The sequence below is a fragment of the Lepidochelys olivacea genome (genome assembly GCF_965140295.1).
Source record: "Lepidochelys olivacea isolate rLepOli2 genome assembly, chromosome: 13".
NCBI lineage: Eukaryota > Metazoa > Chordata > Testudines > Cheloniidae > Lepidochelys > Lepidochelys olivacea.
The window spans coordinates 17,673,740-17,693,782 of record NC_140423.1 but is presented as its reverse complement, the minus strand read 5'-3'; the positions used below and the strand labels follow the sequence as shown (position 1 = coordinate 17,693,782).

General features: G+C 40.5%; 2 protein-coding genes across 4 annotated transcripts in view; both read left to right on the top strand.

Annotated features, from left to right (window-relative positions):
• Positions 1–8,971, top strand: part of ARFGEF2 (ARF guanine nucleotide exchange factor 2) — a 67,017-nt gene extending 58,046 nt beyond the window's left edge. The window contains exons 34-39 of the mRNA XM_084645174.1: positions 69–183; positions 595–725; positions 2,125–2,293; positions 3,666–3,804; positions 4,905–5,022; positions 5,358–8,971. Coding sequence (XP_084501300.1) covers positions 69–183; positions 595–725; positions 2,125–2,293; positions 3,666–3,804; positions 4,905–5,022; positions 5,358–5,534 — 849 coding nt within the window. The 3' untranslated portion in view covers positions 5,535–8,971. The remainder of the gene's footprint in view (positions 1–68; positions 184–594; positions 726–2,124; positions 2,294–3,665; positions 3,805–4,904; positions 5,023–5,357) is intronic.
• Positions 8,972–11,760: 2,789 nt separating this feature from the next.
• The window catches only part of CSE1L (chromosome segregation 1 like), a 35,159-nt gene continuing 26,876 nt past the window's right edge, over positions 11,761–20,043 (top strand). Inside the window, exons 1-3 of one of the 3 annotated variants that reach the window (XM_084646057.1) lie at positions 11,761–11,864; positions 18,390–18,485; positions 19,272–19,414. In XM_084646057.1, the coding sequence (XP_084502183.1) occupies positions 18,401–18,485; positions 19,272–19,414 (228 nt within the window). In that variant the 5' untranslated portion in view covers positions 11,761–11,864; positions 18,390–18,400. Of the gene's footprint in view, positions 11,865–12,195; positions 12,499–16,506; positions 16,527–18,389; positions 18,486–19,271; positions 19,415–20,043 lie in introns of those variants that run through there. The other 2 variants (XM_084646056.1, XM_084646058.1) reach the window with 2 other exon arrangements.

Sequence of the window (20,043 nt, the reverse complement as noted above, 5' to 3'; positions counted from 1 at the left end):
AAACTGAGTTGTGACAAATTTTAAGTACATTGGATAAACAGAATTCTATCTTCAATTGTCACTTCTAGGATGTGGACCTGGATCGCCAGTCTCTAAGCAGTATTGATAAAAATGCTTCGGAAAGGGGACAGAGTCAGTTTTCAAATCCCACAGATGACAGCTGGAAAGGCGGTCCTTATGCAAGTAAGGATGTATTTCACTGTAAAGTTTTTTAGCTTCAACACAACCTCTAGTCACTGACACAAGTCATTTAATTAAAAACAAAACAAATTGCTCTGCTAACTTTTTTTTTAAAAAAAAACACCTAACTTTCTGAGGTTCCTAAATCGGTGCTTCATGTGCCCTAATGTTTTAATGAAAACTTACCAGCCAAAGCACATAATCTACTCTCCCATTTCTACCATGATTATAATTATAATGGAGAAAATATTTGACTATGCAATATGGTACTGTACTTCAAAGATAACACACAAAATAAGTGGGTATGGAGATGCTGGTGGAAATATGAGGTTTTAGTCTTTTAGTTTAACACATACTTTATCATAAGTCACTTCTAAAACTAGACTGAAAACCAGAGTTCCTCTATTCTATTAGACCAGAAACTGTTTGCTGGCCTCCTTATTAAATGTGTGGTGCAGCTGGAATTGATACAGACCATTGACAACATAGTATTCTACCCAGCAACTAGCAAGAAGGAGGATGCTGAGCACATGGCTGCAGCCCAGGTAATTTATCTTAGATTCTGAACATAATAATCTTTTGTCTTTGCATCTTACTATCCTAGTAATAATTAGCACTTTTTGTAGTGCTTTACAGTTTGAGGAAGGCCTTCCAACCATTAAGACTATAATCATCATAATTTTAAAATGGGTTCAATAGAGTGTAACTTCCTGTATGAACTTCCCATTTCTGAACAGACTTTCTACACCAGGGGTCCCCAATGCAGTGCCCATGGGTGCTGTGGTGCCTGAGGGCGCCATGGCGCCCGCCGGAGCATTTTTGTGCACCCGCAGGACACCCTGCCACCTAAAAGCCGCCTAGAAGCGTTGTCATATTTTGGCGGCGACGCTTCTTGCTGCTGCTGCTTTCCAGCAGTGGAATTTTGACAGCGGGGTATCTAGCGCCCGCCACAGCCAAATAGCATATTGCTATTCCCACAAGAAAGGTTGGGGACCACTGTTCTGCACTGTACTTTCTGAAAGGAGCATCTCTCTCTTAGAATGCACACTGTGTGTGGGGAGAAGTTATTCTTTGTTTAGCAAGGCTTCACCTCTGAGGCTGATAGCAGGCTGTCTTCAGTGACAAATCCTTAACTCTGAAACTCCATGTTTCAGGTCCAAATACCCTGATCTTGAGAGCACTGTGCAAGGCCCACCTGCTTGTTCCAGTAGAGGGCTGGGTTAGGGGTTTGGATCAGGGTTTGTCTTAACCACCCTCACCAAACCTGTTAACTCCTATATTCTATTGCTTGGGAGTAGAGGTGAAGCTGATATTTTGGGATTGTCTGCTTCCTGACAGTTGGCAGGTCTGTTATTAATGTGTTATGTCAGAGGCTTGTGTAATGGGTGCATGTCTTACAAATATAGAGAATAAGATTCTATACGTGCAACCTCTAATTAAGGCAAAGAAGCTGAACTCTTACATTGTACAGCATCTGCTTAAGCCTGTGGAACTATATATCTGACTAGTTAACTTGTCTGACAGTCTTCAGAGCTCTGCAGAGGCAGTGAATCAACCCTTGTGGGCAGGCAAGTGCTTTGTATCACTCAACAGGACCTCTCTGTGCCTTGAAATAGAGGTCTTCTTTTTTGATCTAATCTTATGCTAATTGCTAAAATAAATTATATCAAGTATTTTTGGAAATACACTAGTAGGAAGGAAAGCACTAAATCACAGCACAACACTGAAACGCACAGCCCTAACATTCTCCAAACCCACTGGTCTCATAAAAACAGATGTGTAGTTATTGTGGGCAGAACTTTGCTCTGTAACTCTTGAGTAAATTTCATTTACATCTCTGACAATGGAATTATTCTGGATTTAGGTACTTCACTGTATAACACACTGAGTTCTTTTGGACCCCTTCTCCATTAATCACCACTAATAACTTGATTTTCTATGCAGAGGGACACACTGGATGCAGATATCCACATTGACACAGAAGAGCAAGGAATGTATAAGTACATAACTTCACAACATCTTTTTAAGTTATTGGATTGTTTGCAAGAATCTCATTCATTTTCAAAAGCCTTTAACTCAAATTATGAGCAGCGAACTGTCCTATGGAGAGCCGGTGAGCACACGTTACTTAGTAATGGTTTTGAGCTTTCTTGCTTGTGGGTTTATTAAATATTTACCCTAAGGTAGGAATATGTAGTATAGCAAAGTGACTTTTTCCAAATATAGTATATATTTAATGTTTTTAATCACATAGTGCTACTTAGCTGCTCTATATTAGACTTGTCACTTTTCTGATTACTTTAATTACAAAATTGAAATATTGATCAAAAGACCTACTTCATTTACAATGAAATAGAAACACGATGGGAAACATTGGATTTTATTTATGTAATTCAGTTTCATCAATATAACTTTGTCGGGGGGGTGTTATTGATGGTAGGGGAGTTGGCCCAGGCATCAGTGGAATCCAATCTTCTTGCATGGAAGTGCTCATCACCAGAGATGCCAGTTTTCCATGATTTAAAAAAAAAACAATAAAAATATTGTCTGATACAAAGGTATAAAAACCTAATTTTTTCCATGATTAAAATGAAACTCTGAACTTTAATTTCTCTAACCACAATACATATAGGTTCAGTGGAATCCCAGTTATCTGATCTAATTGGGACTGAGGTCAGATCGGATGATCAAATATTTGGATAATCCGTAGAGCTTCAGCCCTGGGTGGCAGCCAGGCTCGGGCTGTCCACTTCAGTTTGGTTAATATGGAGAGCCGGATAATGGAGGCTCAGATAAACGGAGTTCTACTGTATATATGTGTTTGTTTTTTCACGAAATGTAGAAACGGAAGATCATCTGTAAAAATGCAAATTCTACCTTTTTCCATGGCAAATGGATTTATAGGATCCCTGCTCATCACTAATCACTGGGCTACCTTGTGGCAGTATCTTTGACCAATACTGGTACTTGGTGGTAATTCTGTACCAACTTGGGGAGCTATTTAAAAAAAAAAAAAAGTTATATCAAGCAGTTTTGCAAGGCTCTTGCTTCTGACTTTGGGGGTGTGTATGTGTCTGGTCTGGTTTTTTGAATAAAACACCATATAAAATATGTAAGGAGAGTTGTGTGTGCTGAGCTGAGTTTTGTGGGACCATATCTGGATCGAATAGTAAAATACACAGGTATTTTAGAGGCAAATCCAAACCTATGTAGTTTATAAATCTAAACCTCACAAGTGACTTGCATACCACCTAAGGCTCCATGGCAAACCCTGACCATGCTCCCATCAGATGTCATGTCAACAGCCTGCAGGATTAGTTGTTTTAAACATTTCTGTGTAATTAAGTTATCCCTTAAAATGATTTAGGCAGCACTACAGTAAGTTGGTCTGCCTAGCTGGTATCTAGAAGTTTAATTATGCTTTTTACTGTTTCTAAACTATATCCAAAGATGTATGAATGTATCCAATTTTAATTCATTTCTAGGGTTCAAGGGTAAGTCAAAACCCAATCTTTTAAAACAAGAGACCAGCAGCTTGGCCTGTTGCTTGAGAATCCTCTTCCGAATGTACGTTGATGAAAGCCGCAGAGATTCTTGGGATGCTATACAACGACGACTCCTAAAGTAAGAATGGTATTTTACCTAATGAATCTTGGGCTTCAAGAAGTCTCTTTAGTGGGACTGTCTTGTACTGTTTTTCGAGCACCTACCACAGTGGGTCGCTGATCCTGATTGGGACTTCTGGGTGCCAGTGCAGTACTAATCATATTGCTATTCAAAGTAGCTGAGCAGATGGATCATAAATTGATTAGGGATAGAAAAGTGGGCACTCTAATAAAAGGGTTTTGGCAACCAGAAGTAAGTCGATTCAGAATGGATACTATGTGGCCTTTCTGCTGTGGGGGGTGGGTAGGGTGTGAGCACCAATCACCATATAGCCCAGTTCCTGGTGAACTTTTTCAGGTATCTGTTGCATCACAGTTTGGAACTTTGGGCAACAAGAGGTAATAAAGATACCTTCATCCTTACCCTAAAGATGATTTGCTGCTGACTGGAGGCTCAGAGGATTGATATTGAGTCTGTGTAGGGAGAACTTATAGGTTGTTAGTTTAAATCCAGCTGAGGCTGGCAGTAGTCTGGTTACCATTACCTATTGGCTTATAGTTGATTTCTTAAATCAGTGTGTGTAACAGGACACGTCTATCCATTTCTAGTCACTATAGCAGAAATCAGCACAATAAATGGCACTGATTGTGCCTCTTGTTGGCAGTCCTTTCCAGAGGGACCAAAAACCCCGCTTCTGTCCCTAAAAGGTCTCGACAGATCTTTGTTAAAGGAGTGCTGGTTTGGAGAGGGAATCTTGCACTGCTATACCTAGTCTGAGGATCAGGAAAGGATTTCTCTTCATTGGGCTATCAAACTGGTATCTCTTTAATGATTACTATAGTGATGTAATTAAAAATTTTCAGTATGGAGGGAGGGAGGTTGAGGAAAAAAATCTTTTCCCATTCTGCTAGTAGAGCACCATCAGGTTTTTAAAGCAAATCTCAATAACAAACTTGATTAAAAACGTAGATAGACAAGTAGGGGAAAAAAAGGAGCTCAGTGCAGCTCGCATTTAAACACAAAATACTGTTGTTACAGATGGGGACATGTATATCAACTTGATTTGTTTTGTTTGCTTGTACCCTTATCTGTGCTAATGTGTGTAATTTTTTCCCTAGTGTGTGCAGTGAAGCACTGGCCTATTTTATAACAGTAAATTCAGAAAGCCATAGAGAGGCCTGGACCAATCTCCTATTGTTGCTTTTAACAAAAACACTTAAAATCAGTGATGAAAAGGTAAGATAAAGCTAGAAATTTATACTTGCATCCAAATATACTTTAAATATTTAAATGTAAAATATTTTACTTAACTATGTATAGCTATCAAAATAGGAAATTCCCAGCACTGAACTAGCGCACTGTCACATTGTCTGAAATATCATATTGCTGCTTTACAGAGTTAAGAAATTGGCTTTAGTGGTGGCCTGAGCATTTGATGACAGTTCCTTCTCTTCACTGGGAAAAACAATGCCAACTCCTGAGTTTTACTGTTGTAACATTCTAGGTAATGGGAGTAACTTTCTTTTTATTTTTGTCTTGCATTAAGTCATTTTATTCTTTTTCCACAAAAGTTTAAAGCACATGCTTCAACTTATTACCCGTACCTCTGTGAAATCATGCAGTTTGACCTGATTCCTGAGCTCCGAGCTGTGCTACGGAAGTTCTTCCTGCGTATAGGTGTAGTGTTCAAAATCTGGATACCACAGGAGCAGTTACGGACAACTGGGACCCATTCACCTTCATGGTAGCCCCAAGTAAGACTGGCCATTGCTGCTTATTCACAAAGCTTTAGTCATGCTACATTCAAGGAATGGATTCAAGAGGAGGAACAAAAGTCATTGATATCTGTCTCTAAGCCAAGAGAGCAGCAGATCATCTGGATCAAGATGCCATTTTTGGAAAAACAAATTTTTGTTCTGCCCACCCTACAAAAATAGAGCTATATCAGCAGTTCAGTGATTTTTATTTAAGTTGTTGCCTACAGAATTAACATAATAGATGTAAAGTCTGTTTCAGTGCTAGTCATTCTTATGATTAATTCTGTTTCTGCAAATCAGTTACTTCAGTTGTTTGGTCTGGTACCTTCTAGCTTATTCCCATAAATCTTCTGGAAATTATTCCTCAATGGAAATTATTCCTCTTGGAAATACTGAATATGGTTGTATAGGCTTGTGATGTTAGCACATATGTTAATAATAAAATATACTGCAATGGCTAGTGGCCACCAAAAGATCATGCTGGATTTTTTTCTTTGTGTACACATGACTAGAACAGTTAGTGTGTTTTTTTTAGTTTATTGTGGAGTGGCTGTAGATACACCAGTTGGGGGGAAAGGCTTTCCTCCTGCAGGTTATGTAGTGAGCCATTTTAAAACACTTTAGTAACAGTGTTTAACCTTCCAAGGTCAGCTTTCATGGAAGGTTTAGATGTGTCAGGAGTACATACTCTGAAATGAACTCAGAAAAATCTCAAGTTATTAGGAGTTGGAAAGCTTTTTAAATTCTTCGTTGCCTTTTATATTTTGCCTGGTTATCTAGATGAGATGGTAAAATTAAAGAATAGGGTTATTTATTTGATTTTTCTTTAACATGTGCACTGAAGAGATGAAGTAAAAATAACATTGGTTTGTCAACCTCTTTCCTTTTGAATATATATATTGTAGCAAAGATGTCTGTTTAGCCAGAAGTAATCTCTTTAATACATATCAGGACATGTGTTTTTACTGCCAATTTGACAGTGTTGGTTATTTTATTGCCTCAACTTCCAAGTTATGTCAGTATGGCGTGGGGAGATAGTCTAGTTCCCACCAGGACCGCTCTAGTTAATTTTTTTACTTAAGCACACACTATAACACACCTTCTAATGCATTCCTGTTTGTTGGAGGCAACCAAGAAGCAAACTTGTGATTTAACATTGCAATTTTATTAGCCCTAGTGACTTCCTTTTTTTTTTTTTTTTTGGAAAGACCAGACTCTAGTGTTCTTGTTACAATGATTCCTCTGATGCACTTTCAGTTTTAACTGAAGTTCAACAGAATTGAACCTGTCCATAGGATTATCTGTATTTGCAAGTGACTTAAAACCATAGCTCTAAGGACAGTATAGGATCCACGTGGAGGGGTAGGAGGAAAGTCGCCACCTTTTTGAATGTATTAAGGATGGAAAAAGTGTTACCAAGCACCGTTTGTTCTACCCATATTTGCATACAAGAACTAAATAAGTGTTAATTGAATGAAATAAAACATTTGTGGCTTTAGTACTTATCTTTTTGCTTTGTAAATAGAGATTTTTTTTTTTCCTGCTAATGCAATCAAAGTTGAATATAGCATTGGAAAATCCAAGCTTTGGATTTGATGGGGATTCATTTTTTGTGGGTTTCTTCAGAGTCAGAATGGTGCTCTTACTTTATATGAATGTAGTTTGTTTTGGCCAGTAGTGCTCTAAGGTTTTCACTTACCTTATTTTGTCTTTTTAATTTTAATACCAAAGAAAAGTAACTGGGATTTTACTTTAAGTATAAATTAGAAATATATAAATTCTTTCAGTAGAAAAGAATATATGGCTATATTTTACCATGAATAAAAACTGAAAAATAAGTGCACATAACTAACTTGCTACATTTGAAGTCAGTGTATGTCCTTTATGTGGCATTGTAAAGTGTAGCAGTCACTTATTCCCTTCTACTGTATTGTTTCATCAACTACAGTAAGAAAATAAATAGGACTATTTATTTAGATTTTATTTCTCATGTTTGAATGTCACTCTCACTGTTAATGTACAGTATATGATTTTAGTCCTGTCTCCTGTTAAAACATTACCTTTCAGATTGCATGCTTTCTATCCCTATTAGGCAGCATGAAAGCAATACAACTAATGTCTTAAAATCTGAGATGAGAATTGGGTTTTTTATTTTTTTCTCCAAATTCTTTCACAAAAATGGCATTATGGGTTTTCTTTCAACATAAAATAGTTTTGAAGTGGTTTTAATAAACATGTCTTTGTACATATATGGATACTCAAGATAATAAAATTAAGAGCCTTTATCAATGTTGGAGCGCCTTTAATACAGCCTTAGGATTGAGTGACTATTTCCTTAGATTGATTCCTTATGAAAGGATTTTATTGGTCTATATACCATTTATAAACTGCTAAAAATTGATATTTGATCATACATGACATCTGAAACATTCTAGCTTTACCATGTAGTGTATGCGGTGAGGAAAGACAGACTTATTCCTGTCTCAGAGGTTTCTAAAACCATTCTGATTGTATAGGGAATGGTGCATTAGTAAATGTAATGTCTGAAGCCCTTAATTTTACACCAGCTGTTTGCTTCTCTGTACCTTTTGGAAAGGCCATAACCCATGGACATCATAATAACAAAGCTAAGAGTGCTCAGTCAAAACTCCGAGTAATCACCTTCTGGCTCTGATCCTGAACCAGGGTCTGCTGGCACAAACTCCCACTGCCTGTGTGGAGTCTCACTGGCTCCAGTGGGACTATGCATGAGAACAGGGGTCCATGTTAGCATATTCTGATAAGGATCTAGGCCTCCGTGTGCAGTACACAGATACTGTATTTTAAATGTTATGCCCCAAATGACAGGTAGACTTATAATTTAATGGTATTAATGTGGAGTATCTGCATGTTTATGATTTTACTATTTTTTTTACTGGAACCCTTTGAAGGTGGTGGACAGTGGGAGAGTTGTTTGCTGATTAGGATAAACCTTCAAATTACCCTCATCTTGGTGCTTCTATTGCTTGTTATGGTGCAAGTAAAATGTTATATTGAACCTTGTTTTTTTTCTCCCTATGTGATTTCACTTATTTCTGTAGCTTCTAAAATGCAGACACAACAAGATTCTAGTACAACTCTTCTAGCTTAAAAAATCTAACATTGTAGTGATGTATTGATGAATGTTTTAAAAGAATATTCCATCCTTGGCCTGCAGTCAATTTACTAGCTTTCTAAGGTACAACTCACTTAAAATGTCTTTAAATTTTTTCAATCACTTCTGCCACTTCAAACAAAATGTACTTTCTGTGCACAATGTATGTTTTATGTATGTAAAATGCCTGTTAGTTACTAGTTTTTCTTAAAGATTTCCATATTAAGTGCATTTAATAGCAGTAATTTAATGAAAAGCGTTCCTTGCCCAATGGATGTATACATTTTTGAGAGAATAGCAGAAATTATATAATAAAAACTATGTAAAGTTTTCTACATACAAATATTGTGTATAATACTATTATAATCCATGCTTTAATCAGGTGGTAAATCAATAAAGTTTTAAAAAGTGAAGTGGTTTTTAATGTAGTAATTAAATCTTATGTGAAACTATTTTGTGGTATATCCAGTTTGTGAGATGTAATCACTCATGTTTTCAGACATCTGAACATCAAAGCTTTTGGTGTATGGTGAGTAACAAATAGAAATGGTGGTAATGTGCTTTTTTAAAACAAAACAAAACACTTGACAAATTTTCAAAGAAGGCAGATAGTCAAGATGTATCTGCATAAAGTTGCCTATGCAATATTGTTAACCAAAGTGATTTGCTTAAACACTAATGTAATGGTATATGTAGGAAAAATTGTGCTAACTTTAAATTGGGGTAGTTCCTTATCAGTGGCAACTTACAAATACAGAATTGTCCACTATTCATATCTCGTTTTGTTAAGTGTGTGTGGTCACTGGCAAGAGAATTCCATTCTATTATTGTGAATTTCCTATAATTCTTCTATGAGCAATGAAGTATAAGTTCTTATGTATGTTTCCATGATTAGAGGAGTCTTTTTCCAGGTTACTATTCCATAGAGTACCTGTTAGTGTTTTTATTTCTTTTTGGTGGGAGGGGGAGAAGAGGAAGGGTTGAGAACAGGTGATTCAGGAATCGGAATATTACCACTTTGACTTCCACAACAATCATTTCTAACTGCCACTACTACTCACCTGAATAGTAGCTTTTCAGAAGCTAGGAGGAGTGCCTGGGTAGGCAGAATAATATATTATGAAAGCTACTTCTAACTAGCAGGCTCCTGCCATGAGCACTGTATGCTCAGCTAAATTTAACTCAAATTGACTTAATCCTCATTGACACTCATCTGATGTTCATGGATTTAAAATATTTTTGGGCACAACTATAAAATAGAACAATCTCTTCTACTGTAGGAAGAGAAAATAGAAGGCATAGGTTATCTGATGATAGATGTGTGGGTTTTTTAATTAAGGTGCAGTACAGACCTTTCTGTGCTTTTTTAGTACCACTGCAATTATAGCAAAACCTCTACAATAGTCTTAAACTTTTCCTACTACATTGATTTGCAACATTTTCAGGCCATAACACCTTATCTGTCCAAATTGGACAAATGGTGCCTAGCTTGCACAGTGTCAGCTGAGGTGGAACCCTGAGGCTTAGTTTGATGTCATTTGCCTAAGTGTGAATTTCTTTATTAGCTTTAGATTATGGCCAGTCTAGTTTTCTGTTGACTTCTTATTTTGCCACTAGCTGACAGATTTTTTTGTGTGCCACAATTGGAGAGTCAAGAAAAACACCTCTCTCAGGGAAAATGAGACCTAAAGGTGTAACAGCAACCACAGGGTGGTAATAATTATTGCATACAAATGGGAGTTGAGAAATAGAATATCCACAATGGGTGTAACACAAACTACCATGTTGCCATGGGTCTGCATCTCATCTTAAACATTTTGCCCGGGATCAGAGTTTTTAATGCAAGTGGGAGAACATTAATATGCACACTTAATCTGAGCACACAAAATATTACATTAACGTGTTTGGTCTAGTAGTCTGTGGAATCCAGTAACATTACGTGGGAAGTACATTAAATGACCATCTTACTTTGACATAATTCTCCAAAAATGTTATGGGTTGAGATAGTGCTTACTGTCCGCTATTAGTTTCCTCTAGCATTCCTTAATATTGCTGTAAAGTTACTAGAGTGGTCTATATCCAAACCCTTTGTGTAGTCTGATTTCTATAGCATCCAGTTTTATGATTACGTTTAAAACTGATTCCATTTTAGCAAACGTCCCCATACTAGCCCTGCTTTTGCTAGGTTGTTCCAAGAGAGGGGTTGGGACAGGGACAGGGAAAGGGAAAGGGAAAGGCAAGAGGATGAGGAAAGGTTGTCAGGAGTCTAAGCTCCCCCAGAGTGAGACTGAAGTATCCTCTGTGCTGCTTTGGATGCATGGGTACTTCCTCCAGTGCACTAAATGCCCTCATAGAAGCTATGTGTGAAACTAGACAATCACTACACTCTCAAACTCACACTGGAAAATAAGAAAAATATCACATCATCTGTGGGTGAACATATTTTACAGTGCAATTACTCCATCTGTCCTATCAGTTCTCTGTAAAGGAAACCTGCACACACCTTCAAAAGATGAGCATGAGAGCTAAAATTTCTAACTGTGCTAGACATTAAGAATCAGTGACTCAGTAGAGACATGGGCTATATGGTTTATTATAAAAATCTATAACCCACTTCCCCCCCCCCTTTCCTGCCTTTGAGTGGAGAGGTTTTAACAAGCCCCTTCACCTTGAATGGTCCCTTGAAATGTATTAATAAGTTTAAGCTAAATAATATGGTGGTGGTGGTGGTATTTAGGTGTGACACGGAGTAAGCTTCTTCCCCTCCCCTGATAAGAGCTCTGTGTGAACACAAACGCTTGTCTCTGCCACCACCAGAAGCTGGTCCAATAAAGGATATTACCTCACCCACCATACTACTTACAGTGGCAGCTTGAACTAAATGGTCTTGTTGAGCACAAGGGGGAAGCTGATGCCGCCAGGCCGGAGGGGGGCAGAGCTGACCCGGCCCCGCTGGCTGGATTGTGGGAGGAGGCTGGCGATTGGCCGGCCAGCCTCAGGAGCGAAGATGTCGCCGATTGGCCCAAGCCCGAGGCGCTAAGCCTTTGCTGATTGGCTGAGCTCCGCACGCGTAGCGTGATGCGGTCAGTGCGTCCCCGCCGCCGCCGCCGCCGCGCCCTCTCACCGTGGTTTGAATGTGTAGCGGAGCCGGAGCTCTCAGAGCTGCCGCCGCTGGGGAGACCCTCCAGGTGAGGATCAGCCGCGCGCGCAGCGCGAGGGCCCCTGCGGGCGAGGCTCGGAGGGCGGCTCCCTTTCGCTGCTTTCACGGCGGTTCCGTGTTTATTCCGGACTGGGGATGGGCTCTGGGCCCGCGGCCCAGCGGGAGGCGCAGCTGAACATGCTGGGCCCACCGGGGCCCGCCTTCTTCGCTTGCGCCCGCGAGCGTTGGTTCTTGGGCCGAAGGAGCAGGGAAAGGTCCTCCCTGATTGGTCTGCGCTGCTGTCAGTCTCTGGCGGGTAGCGAGTTAGTTGGAGGGAGGGTGCTGCTTCAGTCTCTCTTCCCCGAGGCCCCGAGCGCGCCCCCTTGGCGGGAGGGCCTGGGGTGCCAGCCTGCCCCGGCCCCCCGACTCCTCAGTAGCGACTGAGGGTGACGGTGTCGCCTCCTACCCCCTCTTCGGCACGCGCTCGGGGACAGGCTGGGTGCCAGGGGGCAGCCGCCGTCCTCCGATCGTTGCAGGGAGGGGATAAGGGGGCAGCCTCTGCCTTCCCTTACGGGCATCTCTCTCTCTCCTGTCCCTCGGGCACGTGGCCTGGCTTTACTGCAGTGTGATGGGGAGAGGAGCACAGGAGGGGATTTGCACAGCAGCGTTTCGGAGGTGGCTGGGTGAGAACTGGAGAAAGCCTCACCACATGGGTGGGATCTTTTCAGTCTTTGCTGCAGAAGTCTGTGGCACTGAGTTTCTCCCTCTCACTGTTGTGTTGCCTGCTTTTCCCCTCTCTCCCCCGCTTCTTTCTGCATACTAAACACTCGCTTGTTAGTACAACCAAAGGGAGGAAACTCAGGCACTCCTCTCTGGATGTAAGCTGGGTTCACTTCCTAGCACTGTAGGCGTGGGAAGGCACCAGCTTTTGCTGCAAAATACTTGTGTGCACTTAGTCCTTGTTCTAATTTAACTCTGTGTCTGGTTACTGGCTGCAGTTGAAAGGAAAGAGAGGAGCTAGGATGCATTAAAAAAGAAGTGAAAATGAGCTAAGGTTTGAGGGGGAAGGAGGAGCAATCTTTAAATCTGTGTAATACTCCGGGCACTGTAATATAAGTGGGGATTTAGAAACCTGGAATGGATGATGGAGTAGTGGTGATTGGGAAAACATATTAGGCCTAATTACTCTAAAACATGCATGGACTTCTATGTGTTTAACAATTTTCTTTCCTCCATCTCTTTCTTGCTCACTACAACATAAAGTGGGTACAAGAGCTCTACTGCTTAAGTAAATGTGGTTACTTACAACCTTAAGAAAAGATGGGGTTAAGAGAATGGGAAAAAGCTGCTGGGGAAGAGAAAAGTACCAGAACACGAGACAGCCATTACCTCAACGTGTATTGGCATCGTGCTCTTCTATGCATCTGAGGTCTGGGCTACACCTAAAATTTAGGTCAGCCTAGCTACTTTGCTCAGGAGTGTGAGAAATGTCATGCTCCCAAGGGACATAGTTAACCCAACTTAAACCCTGGTGTACATACGGCTAGGTTAATGGAAGAATTCTTCTGTCAACCTAGTTACCCCCTTTCAAGGGGGTGGATTTACTACATGGATAGAAAAACCCCTTCCGTTTCCCTCACAGTGGGTTTTGTGGTATTTTGGTTTGCAGAGAAGATGGGTTTTATGAACAGTAAATCATAGCACATGGCATTTCTTTCTACCTCTTGACTTTGCCCTCACTTTGTCTTGCTTCAGGTAAAATCCCAGCTAATACTTGTTTCCAAAGTATTGTGGCTTAGTCAATTGCTATTCCGTGTACTGTCTTTTCACTAAATTAAGGAAATAAGTATTCCTGGGAATGAAATTTATGCCTGATAAGTGATCTAACAATTTAGAGCAGAAATGCAGTATTCTCAGAAGTTCTTTATCAGAGGCGGGCAGACTACAGCTTGCGGGACTCTCCTGCCCAGCCCCTGATCTCCTGGCCCAGGAGGCTAGCTCCCAGCTCCTCCCCCGCAGCCTCAGCTCACTGCGCCATCAGTGCAAGGCTCTGGGTGACAAAGCTGCAAGCTCCTGTGGCAGTGCAGCTGCAGAGCCCAGTCTGACCGGCGCTCTGTGTTGCGCGGTGGCATGGCTGGCTCCAGTGGGCACCACCAGCCACCAGTGTTCCAGGCAGCACGGTAAGGGGGCAGGGAGTGGGGGGGAAGGGGGAAGGGTTGGGTAGAGGGCAGGGCAGTTTTGGGGGTGTGGTCAGGGGTCCAAGCAGTCAGAAGGTGGAGAATGGGGCATTGAATGGGGGCAGGGGTCCCGGGGGGGGCAGTCAGGAAAAGGGGGGGTTGGATGGGGCGGCAGGGGGGCAGTCAGGAAGGAGGGGGGGGTTGGATGGGGCAGTCAGGAAGGAGGGGGGGGTTGGATGGGGCAGTTGGGGGCAGGGGTTCCGGGGCAGTCAGGGAGAAGGGGTGGTTGGATGAGGCAGGGGTCCCGGGGGAGGGGGGCAGCCATGAATGAGAGGAGGGGTTGGATGGGGCGGCAGGGAGCACTCAGGGGTTGGGGGTTCCGGGGGTGATCAGGGGACAGGGAACAGGGGGGTGGGTGAGGCAGGGGGCCGGGCCACGCCTGGCTGTTTGGGGAGGCACAGCCTCCCCAACCGGCCCGCCATACAATTTCAGAAACCTGATGTGGCTCGCAGGCTAAAAAGTTTGCCTGCCCCTGTTCTTTATAGTGTTCCATGAAAGTGGAGTGGGGAGAAATGTTTGGGTTTTTTTTCCTTTTTTCTGACACGGTAATCCTTGCCCTCAGTTAATTTGTTTCCCTCCTTAATATGTGAATTATTTTAGCATCTGTCAGCATAGACACTAGCCTGGGTCAAAACTCAAAATCATTTTTACTCTCTCTAGCTTAAGTTGTGGTCTGTTAAGGAAGATACGTTATTACGGCTTCCTGGTGTGTATTAATGTAAAGGGGAAAAAAGTTGCTGGCTATATAGCACCACAGCTACCAACTGAGCATCTGTTCACAATACTTATGTGAATGAGTTCATTGTCCTTCGGCTGGAGCAGATATTGGCCCATTAATTTCAGTGGGATTATTTATGTAAGGTGGTTGACACAATATTTGTCAGACGTATAGATGAACATAATTTGTTGAGGAAGAGTCAGCATGGTTTTAATACAGGGAAATCATGCCTCACCAATCAATTAGAATTCTTTGAGGGGCTCAACAAGCATGTAGACCAAGGGGATCCAGTGGAGATAGTGTACTTAGATTTTCAGAAAGCCTTTGACAAGGTCCCTCACCAAAGGCTCTTAGGCAAAGTAAGCTGCCACAGGATAAGAGTGAAGATTGGTAACTGGTTAAAACATAGGAAACAAAGGGTAGGTATAAATGGTCATGGATTGGTAACTGGTTAAAAGATAGGAAACAAAGGGTAGGTATAAATGGTCAGTTTTCAGAATGGAGAGAGGTAAATAGTGATGTCCCCTGGGGGTCTGTTCTGGGACCAGTCCTGTTCAACATATTCATAAATGATCTGGAAAAAGGGGTAAACAGTGAAGTAGCAAAATTTGCAGATGATACAAAATTACTAAAGATAGTTAAGACCAGGCAGACTGTGAAGAGCTACAAAAGGATCTCTCAAAACGGAGTGACTGGACAATAAAATGGCAGATGAAATTTAATGTTGATAAATGCAAAGTAATGCACATTGGAAAACATAATCCCAATTATACATATAAAATGATGGGGCCTAAATTAGCTGTTACTACTCAAGAAAGAGATCTTGGAGTCATTGTTGATAGTTCTTTGAAAACATCCATTCAGTGTGCAGCGGCAGTCTAAAAAGCAAACAGAATGCTGGGAATAATTAAGAAAGGGATAGATAATAGAACAGAATATCATGTTCCCTCTATGTAAATCCATGGTACGGCCACATCTTGAATACTGTGTGCAGATGTGGTTGCCCCATCTCAAAAAAGATACATTGGAATTGGAAAAGGTTCAGAAAAGAGCAACAAAAATGATTAGGGGTATGGAACGGCTTCTGTATGAGGAGAGTTTAATAAGACTGGGACTTGTCAGCTTGGAAAAGAGACGGCTAAGGGGAGATAATGATTGAGGTCTATAAAATCATGACTGGTGTAGAGAAAGTAGATAAGGAAGTGTTGTTTACTACTTCTCATAACACAAGGACTAGGGGTCACCAAATTAAATGAAAAGGCAGCAGGTTTAAAACAAAGGAAGTATTTCTTCACACAGCGCACAGTCAACCTGTGGAACTCCTTGCCAGAGGATGTTGTGAAGGCCAAGACCATAACTGGGTTAAAAAAAAACTAGATGAATTAATGGAGGATCAATGGCTATTAGCCAGAATGGGCAAGAATGGTGTCCCTAGCCTCTGTTTGCCAGAAGCTGGGAATGAGCGACAGGGGATAGATCACTTGATGATTATCTGTTCTGTTCATTCCCTCTGGGGCACCTGACACTGGCCACTGTCGGAAGACAGGATACTGAGCTAGATGGACCTTTAGTCTGACCCCAGTATGGCCATTCCTATGTTCTTATGTCTGAAATGGGACTGTGAAAACAGACTTCTTTCTGTTTGAGGTTTTTCTGTTACTTTTATAGTAAGCTCTCCAGGGAGAAAAGCCCATTCTATCTTTGTGGAAATAAGAGAGACTGAGAGATGGGATTTCCTGTGGCCCTACAGGACCAGGTACTGACTGACATGCCAGATGCAACTGAAAGGGCTTTGAAATTCTAAACTCCTGCTCTGAGCTCAGAGGAGGAAAGCATAGTCATCTGAGTTCAAAGTTGTTTCAACCTACAGTTTCCCAGAGAAGAAAATCTCTGATTAGAAAGCAAATAGGTTGAGAGTGAAGGGAATGGAATCTTAAGTCAGGAGCGAACACATTTTTTGGCTAAAGTGTCTTTTATTTCCTGATTGTAACAGAAAAAGGACAAAAGTAGTAGATGAGTAGTGGAGCGAGAAATAGAGGAAACAAGTTGTAAAGATGAAAAATCAGCAACAATTCTTGTAGTTACTATAAATTCCATCCGCCATGGGATTGTGGGAAAGGGGCTGTGTGTGTTTTATGGGTTCAGTTTTTACCACTGCAGCCATGTATTCAAGTCTATATAATTCATAAGTGACATGAGTTTAATTAGGGTGGAGTATATCTACATATCTATATTATACAGCTGCTTGGCCAGGCTCTCCCTAGCTAGTATTTCCAGTCCATTTATTTCATGAGCACTGAACTTCATTCAGGCTTGGAAGATAAACTGAATGACTTATGTATTGGTTGATTCCCTGGCCTTGCAAAATTATACTTGCTGGAGTAAGTAATTTTTAATTATGGATGCATCAAATATTTGTTTTACCATGGTAATGGTGGATGAGGGCATTTTGTCATGGAGCTGGTAAAGTCTCATATTAAATATTACCTTTTAGTAGGATTTTTTTTAGCTGATATGAGCTAGTGAATGTGATTATAGTCAGGTCAGCTGAAAACTGCAGGGAAAAGCGATGCCTCTGACCTTTCTGTTTTGGGACAGGATTCTATGCTTTTACAACATGCAGTGGTCACACTCATACTTGCCCACAGTAAGGTAAATGAAACTCCTGTGGCGTTACTGTCCCTTTAAAATGGCATATAAGTACATACTATACCATCAGGCAAAAATTAGCTCAACAAGATGGAGGCTGAATGCATTTGTAGATACGTTAGAAGTTGCTGTGGCTTGGTGATCAATACTAAAATGGGACACCAGGCTTTGGTTTGGATTGTAGTAGTATCTGCTGATACTCCAGTGGAAAAGTGCCTGTGTGTGTTCTCATAGCAGATTATACATTCTTCAGTTGGCAGCAACAATTAAAACCATCTCCTTTTTGAGAAGGAAGACGTCTAAGGATGGCTCACTGAAGAGAAGTCCAATCTTATTTTTGCCTAAACAATAGGATAAGAAAGTGCTGCTTGGAACAGCAAAGAAAAATAAATCTGGGAAAAGGAGAGGGAGAAAAAGAGCTTGAACAAAATTGAAATGTGTCTTGACTCTGGTTGAGTGATATTGTCACTTGAATGATCTCAACTAAGCTGTGAAGGTAACAGCTCACTGAGGTGAACCTGAAAATATGTGTAGGACAATGAGGGGAGAGGAAGAGTAACATAGGTTGGTTTCAGCTTGGAACAGCTTTCTGTTTAGAGGGTATTAATTTTATATTGAATGTTTTTTACCAGCATTTTCTTTTGTAATGTGCCTTTAAACAAGAGTCAACTCTCCAAAGAACTTAAAACTGTTCTGTTTTCAATTCTCTAGGTGCTCGGCTAACTAATAAAATAGTTGTTAGCAGTCATACATAATTGAGAAAAATGTCATGCTTTCTGCTTTAGGGATATATTTAATTTCACATCAGCTTTGCTTGGATATAATACAGGTGATGAATGCACTTTCTGAAATTTCAAATGAAAATGTAAATCCTAAATAATTTTGTGCACAGCCTATTGGGCTGGTAAATAGATTGCATAGAAATCATTTTTTACTCTGAATTCTTAACCAAATATTTTATGCATTTTAGATTCTGCAGTTATGGAGCTCAGTGATGCCAATTTACAGACTTTAACAGAATATCTAAAGAAGACACTAGACCCAGATCCTTCTATACGGCGTCCAGGTAAAATAGTTAAAAATGCGTAGCACTTGGCTGAAAAGCATAGTTAGAGCAGGCTCTAGGTTTTTTGCCGCCCCAAGCTCCAAGACCACAACTGGCCAAGCCAAAAAAAAAAAAAAGTGGCCGGAATTCCGCCCCTGGAATTGTGCTGCCCCAAGAACGTGCTTGCTTTGCTGGTGCCTAGAGCCAGTCCTGTGCATAGTATCTGCTTAGCTCTTCTGTCTGCCTGAACTGCCACTGCAGTTTATTAGATGTGATCTTTTTCCTGCCTTAAACTGTTTTGGGTTAGTTTCTAAAGGAGTTGAGTCTTTTAAGGAACCTGTGACAAAGTGTGTAAATAAAAGCTATCCATAACTCTTCTCCCTGTTTTCCTTCTGTTCCATTTCCCTTCTTTTCCTAATTTCAAATTATCTTATATATCTTCATATGGTTGTTAATGAAAAGAAGCAAATGCTATTTCCAAACATGGATAATGCTAATTAAAAATCTGGGATTTGCTGCTGGGAGTTCATGGCTTTTTAGAAATGGTGAGGATGCAATATTTCCACAGCTCGCTCTGCATTCAAAACTTTTGGGAAACGCTCTAGCACCACTATTACTTAATATTTGTCAATTTGTGTTGAAATAAAAATGCATTCTATTTACATACTTCTCTTCTTGAGACACACACTCATGAATTTAGTCTAATTACTAAATGGTGCTTTGTTTTCTATTTCAATGTTGAAGAATGATAGGGCTCTGTGTAAAAGCTAATGCATTTTTTGTTAAATTTAGCATATTATCTTACAGCGGAGAAGTTTCTCGAATCAGTTGAAGGAAACCAGAATTACCCATTGTTACTCTTAACGCTGCTGGAAAAGTCGCAAGATAATGTCATCAAAGTCTGTGCCTCTGTAACTTTCAAGAATTATATTAAAAGAAACTGGAGAATTGTAGGTATTTTGGTGAATAGTTGTAATAAAATTTAATATAAGGTCTCGCAGTAAACTATTCTTATGTGAACAGTAATCATGGAGAATGTTGCATACTCGTGCTTTGAGAGATAATAGATGGATTGTTCAGAAAACAAGTAAGGATCTTGACTTATTGATAGGATAGGAATTGACAACATTTGGGTTCTTGAAGCCTGAGAGAAGACGGTAGGATTCTTGTTAATTTCACTCCCCTGCTGAATCATGAGAATAGAGCAGGATAATGAAATGGTGAAGGAAGAATATAGCATTTGACATTTACATTTCTGCAAAAAATACAGAAGACAGTAGTGCAAGCCTGGTCTAAACACAAAGTTGCTTCATTTCAACTAAAGGTGTGATTATTTTTTTTGTAAACCAATTGATATAAACCAAAAGAATTTTGTATGCAGACGCTCTTTAAATCAGTTTAGCTTAGGTCAGGTTGTAACTGACTTAAGCTAACCAGTTTAAAGAGTGTCCACACATGGGCATTATATCGTTTTAGTCTCTCACTTACAGGGATGTTGGAACTTAAAATTGTTCTTATTTTGGAGATCCTGGAGCGTTCTTTGTTCAAAATATTCAGCTGTAGTGAAATTTAATTTGTG